This window comes from Phalangium opilio, unplaced genomic scaffold (assembly GCF_054372755.1).
Source record: "Phalangium opilio isolate 3A_F unplaced genomic scaffold, DU_Popi_V2 ptg000329l_1, whole genome shotgun sequence".
NCBI classification, from domain to species: domain Eukaryota; kingdom Metazoa; phylum Arthropoda; class Arachnida; order Opiliones; family Phalangiidae; genus Phalangium; species Phalangium opilio.
The window spans coordinates 4,036,411-4,053,820 of NW_028324226.1; the positions used below are offsets into that span (position 1 = coordinate 4,036,411).

The 17,410-nt window shown below is 38.1% G+C and overlaps 1 protein-coding gene across 1 annotated transcript in view; it reads right to left on the reverse strand.

Moving 5' to 3' along the window:
* Positions 1 to 1,788: 1,788 nt before the first annotated feature.
* Positions 1,789 to 17,410, reverse strand: part of LOC149610400 (uncharacterized) — a 177,466-nt gene continuing 161,844 nt past the window's right edge. The window contains exons 5-12 of the mRNA XM_089859537.1: positions 8,981 to 12,732; positions 8,563 to 8,820; positions 7,678 to 7,852; positions 6,016 to 6,184; positions 5,854 to 5,935; positions 4,929 to 5,144; positions 4,729 to 4,864; positions 1,789 to 3,778 (exon numbers count right to left, since the gene is read on the reverse strand). Of these exons, the coding sequence (XP_089715663.1) occupies positions 3,414 to 3,778; positions 4,729 to 4,864; positions 4,929 to 5,144; positions 5,854 to 5,935; positions 6,016 to 6,184; positions 7,678 to 7,852; positions 8,563 to 8,820; positions 8,981 to 12,718 (5,139 nt within the window). The 5' untranslated portion in view covers positions 12,719 to 12,732 and the 3' untranslated portion in view covers positions 1,789 to 3,413. The remainder of the gene's footprint in view (positions 3,779 to 4,728; positions 4,865 to 4,928; positions 5,145 to 5,853; positions 5,936 to 6,015; positions 6,185 to 7,677; positions 7,853 to 8,562; positions 8,821 to 8,980; positions 12,733 to 17,410) is intronic.

Below are 17,410 nucleotides of genomic sequence, written 5' to 3' on the forward strand. Positions count from 1 at the left end.
ATGAAAACTACCTTGCAGCAAGACGACCTAAGGGCAGCAGTTTTTAAACACTCACGAAGGTCATTAAAAACTGGGGTGTACCGTACCAGGAGCAGATGACATCTGCTCCTGACCGTACTTAATACGAGTACAAAAACATTTTAGTGAATAGCCCCTTTAACTGTTTTAAAATTATTACTTAAATTTTTTACTTCTGTTATAGTTATACTAGTGTGACACGAAGGAAAAAACGTGAGTGAGTACCCCCACGATGTGCATCATTTAACAGTGGTAAAACCAGCACTGGTAAAACGAAATATCCGTAAATACCCATTAAAACAAATTCCCAAAAATCAGAGTGAATAGCCCCTCGATGCCTAACAAAAAATTATAACCCTTAATCCATACTTCAATAAACCTACCTCCTCCCATAGAACTTACAGTTAATTTTGGGTTCCTTTGAATTTTCTTCAAAAGTCGGGCTTTTACCTGTAAATGGAATTCTTTGATCGGGCTTCCATAGCGCGAGCAGCTTGCGTTGTCGAGTGCGTGATCGAGTGGGCTATGGCTTAGGGCCATGGTCTTGTCTAGAGAGGGTGGGCGACAACACCGTAAGTCATCCCGTTTGACCTTTGAACTACGTAGAGATGATAGTACGCAATACTAGTATATATCTATATATATATAATATAGTATATATCTGTTTAATTATTTAAAAAAAGGACGGCAAAAATGTTAATTCATAAACAATTCAGCAGTTTTTAAACACTTTCACGAAGGTCATTTAAATGTAGAGTTGTACATCTCAGTTTTTAAGGCCCGTTCAGACGACACTCTTTTTCTCGCTACGCTCGCCGTGCTGAGCTCATCAGATTTTCTGGCTTCACCAGCCTCTGGAAAATGCACTGTTCACATTCTTGATCTCGGGAAAGCGAGAAAAAAAGTTGAAAAAATTCAACTTTTTTTTCTCTCTTTGCTCGGCACAGCCAATAGAGTGCTTCCGAAAATGACGTCACTCTTTGTTGTGTAGTCTGCTACTCTGTGGAAATGTGTTTTCTTGGGTTTCACTGGTTCGAACTAGTAAGAAAAGAACTATTCGTTTTAAAATTTTGCAAGATAATTTAAAACCCTTCAATATACTTATCACTAAAATTTCAAGAGATTCGAACTAGTGAAAACACATTTCCACAGAGTAGCAGACTACTCGACAAAGAGTGACGTCATTTTCGGAAGCACTCTATTGAATTTTTTCAACTTTTTTTTTCTCGCTTTCCCGAGATCAAGAATGAGAAAATTTTGGCCGTGTGAACAGTGCATTTTCTAGAAGCTGGTGAAGCCAGAAAATCTGATGAGCTCAGCACAGCCAGCGTAGCGAGAAAAAGAGTGTCGTCTGAACGGGCCTTAAAAACTGGGGTGTACAACTGTACATTGTAGAAGCGTGGGAAAGTTTACACCTGTGGTCCTGGGGATACTGCTCCGCTGTAGCATACGCTTCCAAGACTCAAGACGGTGAGGGATTTTTAAAGGGGCGTCATGAGTATGAGAAGATGAGAGCCGGCTCAAATTAAATCCACATTTTAACTTGAATATAATCGATTGTTGTCCTACATTTTTGACCATTTGTTTCGATAATTGAAGTAAATTTATTAGACTTTTTTTTACTCTGGTGTGGTTGTCGAGATAGATCTTTACTTTAAGACTTTAAAACGTTGCTGGAGGTGAAGTCACGTGGTACAAAATTCAAATACCGAATTGCGGCATTATTTGACGTTCAAAGCGTACAATTCAACAAACCTAACAAAAAAGATATCTAATTTTTGATAATTTTTATTTTTACGGTAACTAAAGTTTCTCTGATTCAAGTTACAACGTGTGACAACATTATTTGTAAAGAAAAACTTCGGAAACAACCAGCCGTTTTCTCTTGTTATTTTTTTTTTTTAGTTTTTGTTTCTTTCAAAATATAATGTCAATGCAATATTTTTTGTCATACTTTTTAATGCTATGATACAGTGAAAATTAACGCACTTTTCCGAAATATATTTACATTTATTTGTTTTGTGGTTTATTTTTTTTAGCACGAGAGAGAAAACCCTTTTTTAATGATATATTTACTCTTGACACTTGCCTAAAGTTTATAGAACTAACATGACATTTATTTCTTTTATATTTACCATAGACAAGGAGGGGATTTAATTTGGGGGAAATGGTTTTTCCGATATATTTTTTATATAAAAATTCAACAACGATTTTTTATTCAATTTTTCATTTTGTTTTTTATACTTCGGGAAAACATTTCCTGAATTCTGTTTTTTTTTTAATTATAATTATTATTATTTCATTATTGTTTTTCTCACAAACTCGAACTTTATTATTATTTTTTTCAACATATTATTATTAATTCTCCGTTAATTTATATTAAATCTTTTTTTTTTCCAAAACCCACATACAAAGTTTAATTTTGCTAAACCGAAAATTTGATTATTTTATGAATCAACAGCTAAATAATCAGGTTCCTTTTTTTTGGTATAATTATTCAATAAAGCCGCTGGGTTTCGTAAAACTCGATCCCCAATTTATTTTTAAATTTTTTTCTTCAATAACTATTTATTTAGTGACTCTAAACTATCTTTTTGCTTTATAATTTTTTTCCTACAACACACCTATACGATTTTTGCTGAAGTTTTTTATGGTTTTCTTTGATAAATAAATGCCTGAAACCCATTAGTTTAATTTAAACTATAAACTAATTTATTCATGAGGTCAAAAGGTTAAACGGCATTGAAGGAATGTCGATGGGTAACGTGGGTAACACACGTAAAAAATTATGACGTCTTTCTTTGATAATAAAAAAATGATTTCAAACTATCATTTAAATTAAAAAAGAAATGCATGGCTAAAAATTAAGATGAAATAAAAATATAATGTATGACCGCCAATTAATTAATTTAATGTTATGTCTCATAAATGGCTTCCCAAAAATTTAAATGTAAGACCACACAAAATTACGTTAAGACACTATTCAGGATAAAACAGATGTTATCTTTATAATACAACCATTTGTTTTATATTAATTAGCTATTAAACTTATTACTTATAATTATCTGCCGATATGATATTTTTAAAGCCATTTATTATTATTTTTTTTTTGGGCGCCCCACTTGTGTGTTAATTTTAATTTGATTAAATGAAGAGTTTCGGAATTATATGTAAGTTGCGTCGCTAAACTTAAAAATTCGCGCACCATCTTGACCGAATTTATCTAAGTTAATTTAGATATTGAAACATTTCCTCCGCTAGTCTTTTGCCACGTATCCCCTAGGGTCTATTTTTAAATTGTTTGCGGTATTCCACGCTTACCTTAGACAAATGTCCTTGTGTCCTGCTGTGAACGTAAGATTTTTAAAAGTTCCTTTTAAGAATCAATCTTCATCTCAATCACTATCATCTTCATCCTCTTCCTCGTGGCAACTTCCGGAAATCTTGGTCGATTCGCTAACGTCTGAAGGAAACTGAGGGTTAGCGGCGTTTATAGCGGAAGTAACGGCGGAAGTGTACTCGTTCTCTTCGCCGCCCTGAGACATGTCGATCTCGATGCGGTACTCGTGCTTGGCGGCGTACTTGACGTACTTTTCCGGCGGGTTTTCGTTAGTAACCGAGACGGACCTGACGGTCGTGTGGGAAACGGTCGTCGCCGGCATCGTAAACTGAACGAATATGTAACGTTCGAAAGTCTCTGGAATCTGGTCGAATGAGGTCAGATCCAGTCTTAACAGGAACAACTGGGTCGTGTAGGCACCTGAAGGTTTAATTTGACAGAGAAGGTTACAGTTACATCGGAAGGGGGATAATAGAAGAAGGACGACACTCTGTATCCTCTTAATACTTTAGTTATATAACATGATTCTTAACAGGCACACCCTCTTTGTTTTCTCCCCATTCATCATCAAACTTCAGATGGGCATCGCACCGTGCTAGGGTGAATTCTATAACTGTTTGGTACTAAATCCCCAGCAATCAACCCACAAACCTTGATTGTCTTGACGTGGGACAAAAATCCGTGCACAATGCGCCTTGGCAAATAGTTAAGCGCTAATATTGTAATGATTAGGAAACTATTTATCGCCTATGTGATTCGGTTTGGTAACCTTGCTCCAAATGTAAAATGATGTTGGGAAGAATCACGTTACAATTACCCTCCCGCTTTGTGGTACACTTCTCTTGAAGAGAAGTATTATATACTTCAATTTACATTTTTAAGTCAACCCTTCTCAAGGAATGGGCACCTACGCGGTGTCCTTCGGTCGTATCTAGGATTTTTGAGTCTCCGGATAAAAACAAGAACTGAGGACTTAAAATTCTTAAAATATCTGTCTGTCTACCTGACCTTTATAAAAGCTAAAGGTCTGTGTAGGTGGTAAAATAAAGCTGGGATGGGGTTTGGATCCCCTGAGAGGCATTTCGCGACTTTTACCCGAGTCTATTTATTATTTTATCTTATCTCCCTGTAAAACCGGAGTCGTCAGACCTAATGTACCGCGAACGCCTTACGAATGACCCGTGGTAAACCGACAACCTTTGAAAAGGTCACGAGATCACGCTCGGGAGTTTACAAAGAGCAAATCCGCAAAGATGGGGATGCTCACCTTAACATTGGTCATTCTAAACGGGGGCTTAAAATTTAGTCTCACAAATAAACATTTTGTAACTTCGCTTTTCATAATCATAAATAAATATAAGTCACTTTACCTTGGCCTTCTTTGGGCAGCCTGGGTATTCTCCAGACAACAGATTTGAAGGAATGTTCGTATTTGGCTTGACCAGTTGAAACTTCGATCAAGCTGGTGTCCAGCGTTTGGGCCGCTCCCATTATCCTCTCCAGTCCCTATGCCAGAGACAAAAATCGTAAAGAATGGTCCTACCTTTTTAACAAGCTGAATTAGAAGTACCTTAATTTTTCCAGGTTTTCTAGCAGCCGATTTCAGAGATCCGTAACGGAAATGTTTTTCTACCCGAAAAAGATAAATCCAACATTCGGGAAGAGGAAATCGAATTTGGATGTCTTCGCAAGGCACCTGTCCGTGTTTTCGACTGTGGTAACCAGGAACCAGCACGTCGGCTCGCATTTCCACTCGCATTGAAGTGATACGCATGGAACATTTCACCTTTAAAGACAAATTTAAAAAGGGTTTAAACCCTCCGATCTTATATACAGGGTGTTTCTGATAAGTCTGGTATAAATTAAGGGGGATGTTCTTTGGGAAACTTAATACTTGATATCAGTAACACTATAGGTCAAGGTTCATTAGAAGTGGTTTGGTTGAGTTCGTCTCAAGGTTGGATCCGCGAAGCCCTAGCCATTAAGTCTATGGAACCTTAACATTTTAGCTTATGATTAAGTATCGTTTTATTCCATTTTGAAAGTTTTAAAAATATTTTTCTTAAAAAACAACATCATGCAGATATTTCATACTGGTAAAGGCATAAGTGTATCAGATATGTTCCATAAGTATGACACTACCTATACTTCGTAATGCTAGAGACTTACTACCGAGGCCTACTTCGAGAACGGCACGAGAATTGACTATACTCAGTTTTGTAGTCCATCTTCCTATATATTCTGCCTGTACTAAGCCTTTAACAGCGCCTCACATGGCGTTGCTTTACGACAATTTATGACCTACGTCACTTCATGACAAGCTCTCAGTAGCCAGTGACAAACTTATGGAACATATCTTATGAACTTATGGTAAAGGTTATATAGTGTTTCGTGTCTACCTATATAGTAAAGTCTTCACGGTTTTAAGGTCCTCAAAACAACCGGGCAACGCCGGGTAGCTTAACTAGTTAATTAATAAAATTAAGTTTAATTACTTGTAGAGGCAGTTCCCTGTTTTTGGGTGGCCTGATTCTGAAGCGCATAAGCTCGAAGAGGCAAGCATCTGGAGGATGAAGTCTGAAGAAAGTTAAGAAGTTAAACATTTAAAATCTAAATAAAAATTAAGTCACGGTTTACTAGGCCTAGCAAATACTTACTTGACTATTCTGGTATTTTCAAACTCTTCTTGCACGACACAAGAATGAAATTCCCAATTTTCTAATCTTATCCATTCTTCCGTGACTACTGGAATAATGTCATAACGACCAACTACTTCTTTACCCTCTCTTAAAAGGTCGTTTAATCCAACTTCCACGCTTGGCATACCTAATATTAATTAAGATTAATTTAAACACTTGTTTACATTAAATATTAAAAAAGTTTTGAACGCGCGCAGTAAATTTACAATGCCAAAAATGAGCATTAAATTTTATAAAATAAGAATGTATTTTGAATAGCCCCTGTAAGTTATCTTTGCCCTGAGCTTCAGTGTGCAGAGGGGTAAACAGTTCTACAGGCGTTCTATGGGAAATGCATTATAACGTTTCACCCTATATTTGGGCTTCCCCAAGCAACAATTGTAAACGCTTTTTTCGATACAAAATTGCATTTAACGAGGTAATTGAAGCGATTTTCATCAAAATAATTTAAAATTTGCAAGATAAATGAACAATAAGACACAAAGAAGGTGACTAGATTTTGGTATCAATTCAAAATTGCATGGAGTAATTAAAATTTACTGTTATTACATTTATAATTAATTCGAGAGATTTAAAGTTAAAATTAGAAACATATTAAAGGAAAATTAGAAACATATTAAAGGAAAATTAGAAACATATTAAAGGAAAATTAGAAACATATTAAAGGAAAATTAGAAACATATTAAAGGAAAATTAGAAACATATTAAAGGAAAATTAGAAACATATTAAAGGAAAATTAGAAACATATTAAAGGAAAATTAGAAACATATTAAAGGAAAATTAGAAACATATTAAAGGAAAATTAGAAACATATTAAAGGAAAATTAGAAACATATTAAAAGAAAGTTAAAAACATGTTAAAGTTAAAATTAGAAACATATTAAAGTAAAATTAGAAACATACTAAAGTAATATTAGAAACACATTAATGTAAAATTAGAAACATACTAAAGTGAAATTAGAAACATATTAAAGTAAAATTAGAAATATATTAAAGTAAAATTAGAAACATATTAAAGTAAAATTAGAAACATATTAAAGTAAAATTATAATGATATTAAAGGAAAATTATACTAATATTAAAGTAAAATAATAATGATATCAGAAGGGGATATTATTATATATACTTCTGATAATATTAAAGGAAAATCACAATAATATTAAAGGAAAATCACAATAATATTAAAGGAAAATCACAATAATATTAAAGGAAAATCATAATAACATTAAAGTAAAATTAGAATAATATTAAAGGAAAATTATAATAATATTAAAGGAAAATTATAATAATATTAAAGGAAAATTATAATAATATTAAAGGAAAATTATAATAATATTAAAGGAAAATTATAATAATATTAAAGGAAAATTATAATAATATTAAAGGAAAATAATAATAATATTAAAGGAAAATTATAATAATATTAAATTAAAATTAGAAACGTATTAAAGGAAAATTAGAAACATATTAAAGGAAAATTAGGAAACATTAAAGGTCTTATAGGAAAAATTAAGGGAAAAACACGTTTTTTTAAGATTTCAGGGGATGCAGGGAAACGTCGTTTATAATTTTTTTTTACCAAATTTCTTGTCACAGTATAGCAATAGATTGAAACTCACCAGAAATGAATGCCAAGAAAAACACTCTGACTCTAGCGTTCTGTTTTTCGATGTGTCCGTCCCTCCTCTGTTCTACGTATAACTCGTCGTGAACGGCCAATTGAATCTCCTCCGTTTTATAGGTCAAAGCTCGATCGCGATGTACCGGAAGTCGAAATAGAGCGTCTTCCATTATCTGAAGAAGAGCGACCGAGAAATTACATCGAACGAAAAAAAAGTAGGTTTTATAATAGGATCCCATCATAACAAAACGATTCCAGTAATTTAGTAATTTTCGAGCTATATCTAACTTTAACTACCCATACATAGTACCAGGAATTCATACAGTTAATAGGAATCATTGTGCTCCCATGTTTCCCCATGTTAATTTCTATGAGAGTTTTGTGGGCCGGACTTGAGAACTTACTATCCGTAATTTTGACGTCTTTCTAACTGTGATTCCATTGGTTGGTAGGCCTGGCGTGCAATGTGCAACGCACAGCGAGATAGATTATTCACGAAGTAAAATTCGTCATGCATAATGATTAGTCTACCTCTTATCACAAAATCCGTATAGATACGTCGAGAAAATGGCTGCACAATTATTCCTATTAGCTGTATGTATTCCTTGATAAAATTCGCTGATTTTAGCCGAACACTGTATTGTTAAATATTCAGTTTTTAATGGTATGGTTCCCCCCTAGAGTTCCCATTGAAACCTGTGCTTAAATGGCAAAATTAAGGCCAACCAAGCCACTAAAAGATTATAGAGTTAATTTGCAGCTTAAACTATATTTGTTTTTTCTTCACGTTTCTCACGTTTCTTCCAAGATATAGGCCTAGGCATCTTTATAAATGCGCAGCTAAGTGGAATGATTAGAAGAGAGAAATATATAAGATAATAACCTGAACGAAGGTTTTGACGTCGTTATAAGTTTGCGATCCCAATTTGAGAAGCTGGGAGACTTGGGGAGCGTGTTCGAGAGGTAGCCCTAATTTGGCAATTTGTCCGACGCTGGTTATTTGACCGTGCATAACCTTGGATATCTGACCGGGTCGAACTCCCATTCTTTCTCGGTAAAAAGTGTAATTAAATTTTACGGTGAAAATCTTCCCGTAGGCGTCGTACTGCTGCGCTCCAATTTCCGATAAAGAATAACAAGCCTGAAAATGGTAACGAACAAAGACGATTCAAATTACAGCGAAGGGGCTTCGTCAAAAAGAAAAATGGTATTATATGTCGAGTTCAATTCATCCAATAATTCAGAATTAATGATGTTCATTATCGAAATGGTTGAAATGAATATTTTGACGGTGATTTTACCTGCAGTGGAAGTTCCTGGAACGGATCGTTGTCCTCTTTCTTATTAAACAACTGCAAGATGCTGTTTTCCGAGAGTTTAACGTAAACCTTCTTCCAATAACGATTCCCGGTAATCTTCTTCTTGCTAGGTTGCCGGAGCATCAAGTCCCAACCTTCGATGTCGAGTTTTGGTGGAAATTCTTCCAGGGGTTGGGAGGTGTCCTCGTCGAAGAGAGGCGTCCTTGGACTCTCGGGGGTGTCCCCGGATTTTTTGACTCCGGCTTCGCCCAAAGCGGGCGGCGGCTCGCTCTCGTTAGTGGGAGAGGCCAGCAAGTTGACCGAGGGTTCTTCTTTGCGACCCACGTCAAGCGAAAATCCGAAATCTTTGTTGAAAGGGTTAAACCTGGAAGCGGGCGTCGAGTTCTGCTCTCGAGGGTCCTTCATCGGCGACTTTGGCGGAGGGGGCAACAAGGGAGGTGGTTCTAGCGAAGCGACGGGAGCGTCACTCTTGTCGATCATCTTGGGGCGAATAACCACCGTGAAGTCGACATCATCATCGTCGTCAAACGAATCTTTAGACGGTTGTTTACTGGGCATCTTTCTCGTCATTGGTTCGCTGGAAGGTTCGGGAATCTTAATGGGCGTGTTCTCCGGCGGTTTCGTCATGGACAAGAATGGATCAAACATGTCCACAACGTCGAAACCGGTGCTTTTGACCGATTCCCCGGCGCTAGGAGCCGAAGATGGCGTGCCAAACGGGTCGAAAGCGTCTCCTACACTTAGCGAATCTGGTTCGGTTCCGGTGTCATATTTTTCGATAACTTGTTCGAATTTGGCCGCGAAGGCTTCGAAAGCGGCTGTATCGGTGATGGGAACTGAATCTTTGATGGGTTCGAAACCGAACGGGTCAGCGTTACCGCCACTCGTTTGACTGTCCATTACACCATCACCTCCTAAGAGATCGAAAGGATCCTTGCCAGAGGTGGTTTTGTTTTTTGTTGACCCTCCAAAGGCTTCGTCAAATTTGGAACCATCGAATGTGGATGTTTTTGACGTTGACGAATTGAAGTCGAAAGGGTCCTTGCTAGATCCCAGACTATCGAATGTTTGTCCCAATTTGCTTCCATCGAAAGTGGATGCTGACATAGGTTGAGGAGTGATGGATTTGTCGCCAAAAGGATCTTTACTGGGAGTCGAAGCCAAACTATCGAAAGCTTGGTCAAAAGCACTCTTCTCTATAGGCGCTGCTTTAGGAGGGGAAACCATTTTGGTGCCGAAATTGAAATCGGGTTCTGTCTTATTCTCCATTTCGTTCGTGAAAGCTGCATCTCCAAACGGGTTAACGGTTTCAGAATTCTTCCGTGATCCTGTTTCCGCAACATAGTGACTGCCCATTGAAAAGGAATCGAAGAGGTCTCCAACCGGATGGTCATCTATCTTTTCTGGGGGGCTTAAAGAAGGATATTCTCCTATGCTCGAGGGTTCGTCCACCTCGGCTATGGGCAAATTGAAGTCCGTACCCATTAAGGTGGCCGGTGGTGGTTTGTCGTCCAAGTCATCGGCGGCGAAACTAGCAATTTTTTCCAATGAACTTATCACTTGACTGACGCTTTCCTTTCTGGTAGAGGTATCGCTAATGTGGGGAATCGAGTAGGGTTCGCTCGCGCTTTCTTCATCATCGTCATCTTCTTCTTTTACCGTCGTAGTGTCGTCCCCTAGCCATAAAGAACTTGCGTTGTCCGTCTCTTTTGTTTCGCTTGTCCGGCGGTTATCCAACGCACCGAACCCAAAGAGTTCCTCAGCTTGAAATGGCGAAGGTTTGGTCTCGACCGGTAATGGATCGCCTAGACCAAATAGGTCAGCGGTATCAATTTTACCAAATTGAGCGTCACCTGACAGCTTCCGATGAAGATCGGTAATTGGTGACACCGAGACGGGAACCGAAGGACTGGGATCCGGTGAGGGACTCCCGAAAACGTCGAAGATGTTGGTACCCAGCGTAGAAGGCTTCGACGGTTCGGTGGCGCTCGGCGGAGAGCCGAATGGAAGACTGCTTGAAGGCCCGTCGTGGTCGTCTAGTATCAAATCTCCTAAAGTACTCATTCCTACGGCTCCCGTTTTGGTTTCTAGTTGGTCGAACAATTTAGCGTTCTCAGTGGCGAAGTTGGTTATCTCCGCTGTCAAGTTACTGGCGGCCAGAGCTGTCTCGGCGAAACTGGAAGCCAGCAGGTCGCTGGCTTGCTCAAGAATGTCATCTTCAAAGGGATTTGTGCTCCTCCTCCTCCCGGTAGGAAATTTCGGGATGGGAGGAGAAACATCTGTCGTATCGGTCAAGAACGGGTTACTCATCTCTTCTTCCTCTACTTCTCTTTGTCCCTGATCTTGGCCTTTCCCTTGACGTTCCTCTTCTAGTTCCTCTTTACCTTCGGTTTCGAATAAAAAATTATCACCCGAACCATTCTTGGAAACCTGACCAAAAGGGTCGCTTACTTCGGCGTCCGCTTGAACGGCAGACCCGGAAGTTGAATTCGAGGTTTTCAAATCGTAGACGAAAGAAGTGTCGAAGGGATCGGGTCCCGCGTCTTCTTCTTCGAGATCGAGGTCTAGTTCTACTCTAGCAGGTTCTAAAACCGATTCCGCCCCACCGAATAACAAATTATCGGCAGAGCTTTTCTTCGAAATCTCCCCTGGTTTCACCTCTACCGGTTTTGCCGATGACGCGAATAACAAACTATCGGCCGAGAGTTTACACGAAAATGGATCCTCTCCGAAAGGATCCTCGTTAAAGTTTGGGGCCTTTTTAGTTTCCCCCTTGTTAGCGCTAAGGGTCGGGGTATTTAAATCGTTAACGAACGACGTGTCAAAAGGGTCGGGACCCGCGTCTTCCTCGACCTCTTGAAAACTATTGTCTAAAGGATCGAGGATGAAACTGCTTTGGGACGCTTCGAAGATACTCTGAGCGCTAGTTTTAGCGCCTTTGTTATCCGGGGTGGAGGTTGGGGTCAATACGACACCGCTACCAGTATCCGAGGATAAAAAATCGACGTTGGCGCTGCTGACCGCGACTTTTTCGTTGACGAAAGAAGTATCAAAAGGATCGTCCTTGTCGTCAATAGGATCGTCTTCTAACTCGGCCTCGTCGAGAATCAAGAGTCCTTCTACGACCGCGCTTATCACAGCGGGTTGAGGTTCAGCACGGAAACCAAATTCATCAAGAAGGTCAAATTCACCCTCGACGCCTTCCTGGGGAGTTTGTCGAGTCTCGTCGGTAAAGTTTGATTCGGAATCTTCCGATTTGGCGCTTCTGGGCGGGGGTGGTCGAGGGGGTGGCGCCTTGCCGTCCCCTTTAACCGCCGGCGCTGATCCGGCGCCTCCTAATGGAGTCGAAGGTTGATCGGTCGAAATTAAGTTGTCGTTTTGTTTCTTTAAACCTTCGTCGAAATCGACCCAGGAAGCTGACTTTGGTGGCACTACTTTGGTAATCGCCGGGTCATCGATAAAGTCGTAATCGGGCTTGCTGATCTCTTCGACGGCGCTAGTGTCTCTCAATTTTTCTAATGTCGTTTGAGACTTCTGGACAGTGTCCTGAACTCGTTGAGTCAACTGCTGAAAAAATTTCCATTCCTCGGAATCCTTCTCTAAGTTAGGCTTGGGCGATTGATGTTCGCCACCGTGTGCTGGCGCGGGCTCAAAATCGAAATCGTCATCGTCGTCGTGACCTTTCTTGTGACCTTTTATCTTCTTTTTCAGATAGTTCATCTCCCACTAAGAACCTGCCAATGTTCACCATCAAAAATCAACATTAGACAGCGAGGGGAATTAGCTCCAAGCAACACTGGATCTCTCTCGTGCCACGGTGCCAGTATTAAAACCTAAAAGAAACAACTAGGGAACCTTCCTATCACGGACTGGCCAATTGGAAATCTCTAATATATGACGTAATTTCAAACAAAAAGGCAAATGAGATAGCAAAAAAAGTATCTGTTCCATGAAAAGCCATCGGACCCACTAAGTAGCCAGTCACAGATATAAAAGGTCCCCGAAGATACCATCTCCGTGATGACGGGTAAAAATAGGGGGGGGGCGAAAATTAATATCAAATAAGGATCGCATCCGTCATCTAATACTGAAAAAAATTTATTTAAAATTCGCGAGTATTTGGGGGGAAATCAAAAACATACGCTCTAAATAAAACCAAGTTTCAATTTCGACCTAATTTTAAAATTAATTTTAATTTCGTTCCTCCGACTAATTAATTAAATTAGAAGAAACGTCAGTTCGAAATGAAAAACTATATTTCTAACATCATATTATCGAGAAGGAATTGAAAAGAATTTAAGCATAATACCTTTTCTATTTCGGTTCTGCATGGCCCTTATAATTGGCCCTGAAAACAGACATATTAATAATAACTTTTCTTATTTTTTTTAATATTCAGAATTCTCCCTCTGGCCCTGATGTCTGTGGAATCCGTATTTTTATTTCCAATTAATTAATCATTAATAGCATTTACAAAATTTGGCGAAAAAAATAAGGAACGGGGACTCTTAATTGATCTGAATTCCGTTTCAAGGCTTCCTTCCTTCATCAAAAAAAACCTACGATTTGATTGGACTGAATGCAATCTAATATATAAAAAAAGGTCAAACTATTGTCCAGTCTGAAGAGATCTCAATTGGCTATCGATTACCGTACAACATTGACCATCATATCAATATTTTTGACCCAAAACCGAATACGGGAACTATACAGGGTGTTTCTGAAAGACTGCTATAAATTAAAGGGTGTGTTCTATGGGTCAAATCATAAGTTCATAAAATATGTTCCATAAGTTTGTCACTGGTTACAAACTGGAGCTTGTCATGAAGTGACGTAGGTCATATATTGTCGTAAAGGGACGGCTGGTGAGGTGTTGTCAAAGTCTTAGTAAAGACTAAATAGGAAGATGGAAATCCTGCAAAACTAACCGAGTGTAGCCAATCAATTCTCGCTTGTCGTTCTCGAACTAGCTAGAGCTGTAAGTCTCTTGCATTACGAATTATAGGTAGTGTCATACTTATGGAACATATCTTATAAACCTATGGTCAAATTGAGTGGAAAGTGTCAAAGTTCGTGGGGTCTACGACATTTAGTTACGGAGATATGGACACCCAAACGTTGACTGACCAGAAAATAAACAAAATAAATAGTCACATTATGTGGAGTAAAACATATCAGACTTCAGTATAGTCTTCAACGTTATTGAACCTTTATCTAGCAGAAGTGTATTATAGGGGTGGAAAGTGCGTACGCTGGTAAAGTAAAGCTAATTACTCCAAATGTGTTACTACTATTTCCTTGTTTTAGGGGCCAATCAATGTTTAGGAGCCCATATCAATAAGTAACTAAATTTTGTAGACCCCAATGACTCTTCCACGCAGTTTGACCCAAAGAACGGACATTTTAATTTATGGCAGACTTATCAGAAACACCTTGTATCTAAGGCATAAAAGGTTGGGTCAACATATTCAATTTAGGCAAAATTCAAAAGCGGTATCTGATACCCCAAGGGAGGAGGAAAATATGGATACTGTGGTACTATTAGGAGTTCTATAATCGATACATAAAATCGAGGAAAAAATATGTTTTTAAGCTCGAGTCTAGGCCTAATGCAACTTTAAATATACAATTACATTTCGTACGAGGAGACCTATCATTTTACATCCGTATCTAAACAGATGTTCTTTCGTATACAGGGTGTTTCAAAAATAATTTTAGGACCTATAGGTGACATTTTGGTCTAAGGTAGACAGTTTACAAGGTATGATTGGAGCATTTTAGGGATGACCCATTAAATTTAACGTAATAAACTTAAAATAATGCTAATTCAACCCCCCCCTCCTAATTATAACTTGTTTAGGGGAAAATGTCATAGAAGTTACATTTTCGACTTAAAATTTATTTCCCCATAGGACCCACTGTACTTCGGTTCAATCGTACCACCCTTTATGTAACACCCTGTACTTCAGCTCAAAATTAATACAATAATAAAATATAAGCAATTATTCATCTTCTCGTCGATTTTGATTCAATAATAACAATAGTATTTATAAAAAAATAGGTCTACTATGAAAATATTTTAAGTAATTTATTACTAACAGGTTAGGGACCTTTATCTGTCTACATTCATTTCATAATAGAAGAAGGTTTAGCTTAGGCCTTTGCGGAATTATTTATTTAATTGTAAACTGAATGTAACGTAAATCAAAGGGTTAACTAAGCCTTACACGTAATACTATACAACAGATTAATGAAATATTCAGTAGAAAAACGCGTGCTACGAGAGAATCGTGCCTTTCCTGAAAAAGGACCGTATCTTATTTCCGGCTTTTTTAGAAAAACTAGGAAGCGAATATAGACGAAAATAGCTTATTTTCCTTACAGTTGAATAGAAAAAAAAATACCGATACAGCGTGAAAAGCTCGCAAAAGCCTACGCCTTAAAGAAAAAAACTAAGTTAAAAATAACTAAACTTTATATCAAATTAAGGAATAATGAATTTTACAAGTTTCTTAATCTAAATATAAATCAACGAAACTGCGATTTAATCAAAGGTCACTATTTGAAAAGGATTAGGGTTAAGCGCGATAGAAAAACTTTGCAATTAAAATATCGCCGGTTAGAAAAGGCTTAGTTAGTATCCTAAATTAAATAAAATGTATTTTACCGTTTAATAAGTAAAAATAACTTAAATCTCGTTTAAAAAAACCCTAAACATTTCTTCCATAGTTTAGTAAAATCCTATAAATCAAGTAAAGGTCACCGAAGTTACGAAATAGGCTTAAAAGAGTCAGTGCTTCAATTGGAAAAAAGAAAAACTGCCCGGAGAGAAAAATAGGCCTAAGAAACACTCTATAGCAAATGAAAAAGAAACGTTAAAAATCTCGTAACTAACCTCTACTGCGTTATCTTCCGCTGATTGGGCTTCATTTTTATTACAAACGAACTCTCTAATCGTGAACCGAATTCTTCCTCGTCTATATATTTTTTTCTTCCAAATATTTAAAAGGCGTTAGTTGACGAAGGCCGGGCTAGATTCCTCTAACATGGCTGATCGCGGTTGCAGCTTGATGCTGGAAAACTGGAGAATACAGTCGAGTATTGCCCCGAATACTCGCGAGAGGGGGTGTTTCGGAGGATCCACGGAGGTTGGCTTCCACGAGTAGGTGGATTCCCTTTAAGGAGGAGGAGGCAGAAATGGAAAAGGGAGAAGAGAAGGTAGCGGGAGAGACTCCGGACTCCGCTATAGTATGACCCGAAATTCGGTCTACGGAGCTCTTGGACCGTCGACCGATCAATATTGAGAAGGAAAGGCTTCTAAAATCGCTACGACACGTCACGGAAACTCGCGCACCAAAAACGGGATTGCGTCCTACATGACGTCATATATTCCCCACCACTTAAAAGAATTATTTGCCCTCGATATTAGCTGTCAGAATTTCTCCTCGCACCTTTCTTATAAACAAATTCTTGGAACCCCCTGAACTCTATTGATAAGAATTGGTTTAGACAAAAGGTATTTTATCCAAAATGGAGGGAGTTTGATATTCTGCATGGGTAACTTGACGATTTTCTGATTGTCAGATGCCTGGCCCCTGCTGTAAGCAAGCGTTCGCCAGATAAAACAACGGATTTTTTCCATGGGGAAAATTGTATTGACACCCCTTTATGTGGGTGGCTTACTTCCAAAGCTTTAAATGATTTGAGATAAGAATGTTATTTCAGAAATGCTTATAAGAGACAAAATAAGAACTGATCGTGTAAAAGTGTTGTTCTTCCCTTTTATTACTTTTACCAGAAGTACATAACACTTCCCTTCGAGAGAAGTGTACCACCACAAAGCGAGAGGGTAATTGTAACATGATTCTTCCCAACATCATTTTACATTTGGAGAAAAGTTACTAAACCGAATCACATACGCGATAAATAGTTCCCTTATCATTAATTTCTCTATTAGCGCTTAACTATTTTCCATGGCGCATGCGCTTGTGTATTTTTGTACCACGTTAAGACAATCAAGGTTTGTGGGTTAATTTCTGGGGATTTAGTACAGTTACAGAATTCACCTTACGGTGCGGTGCCCATCTGAACTTAGTTTGATGAGCAGGAAAGCAAACAAAAAGGTGCATGAACCTGGGAAGAATCATGTTATATAACTAAAGTATTAAGAGGATGAAGAGTGTCATCCTTCTTCTATTATCCCCTTCTGCTTTAACTAAATGTTATTCGAAAAAATTAAGTAGATTTTTATCAATAATTATGAATGAAATTAAGTAGTCGCGATTTTTGATTCTCCAAAAAAAATTCTCCCCCATCTTAAGGATTCGGAAGTAGATAGGAAAAGTTTCAAGTGCCGCACACCGGTGCTCAAGGAGAAGCCAACTTCAATTTTAGGCGCAACAGATTGACGGG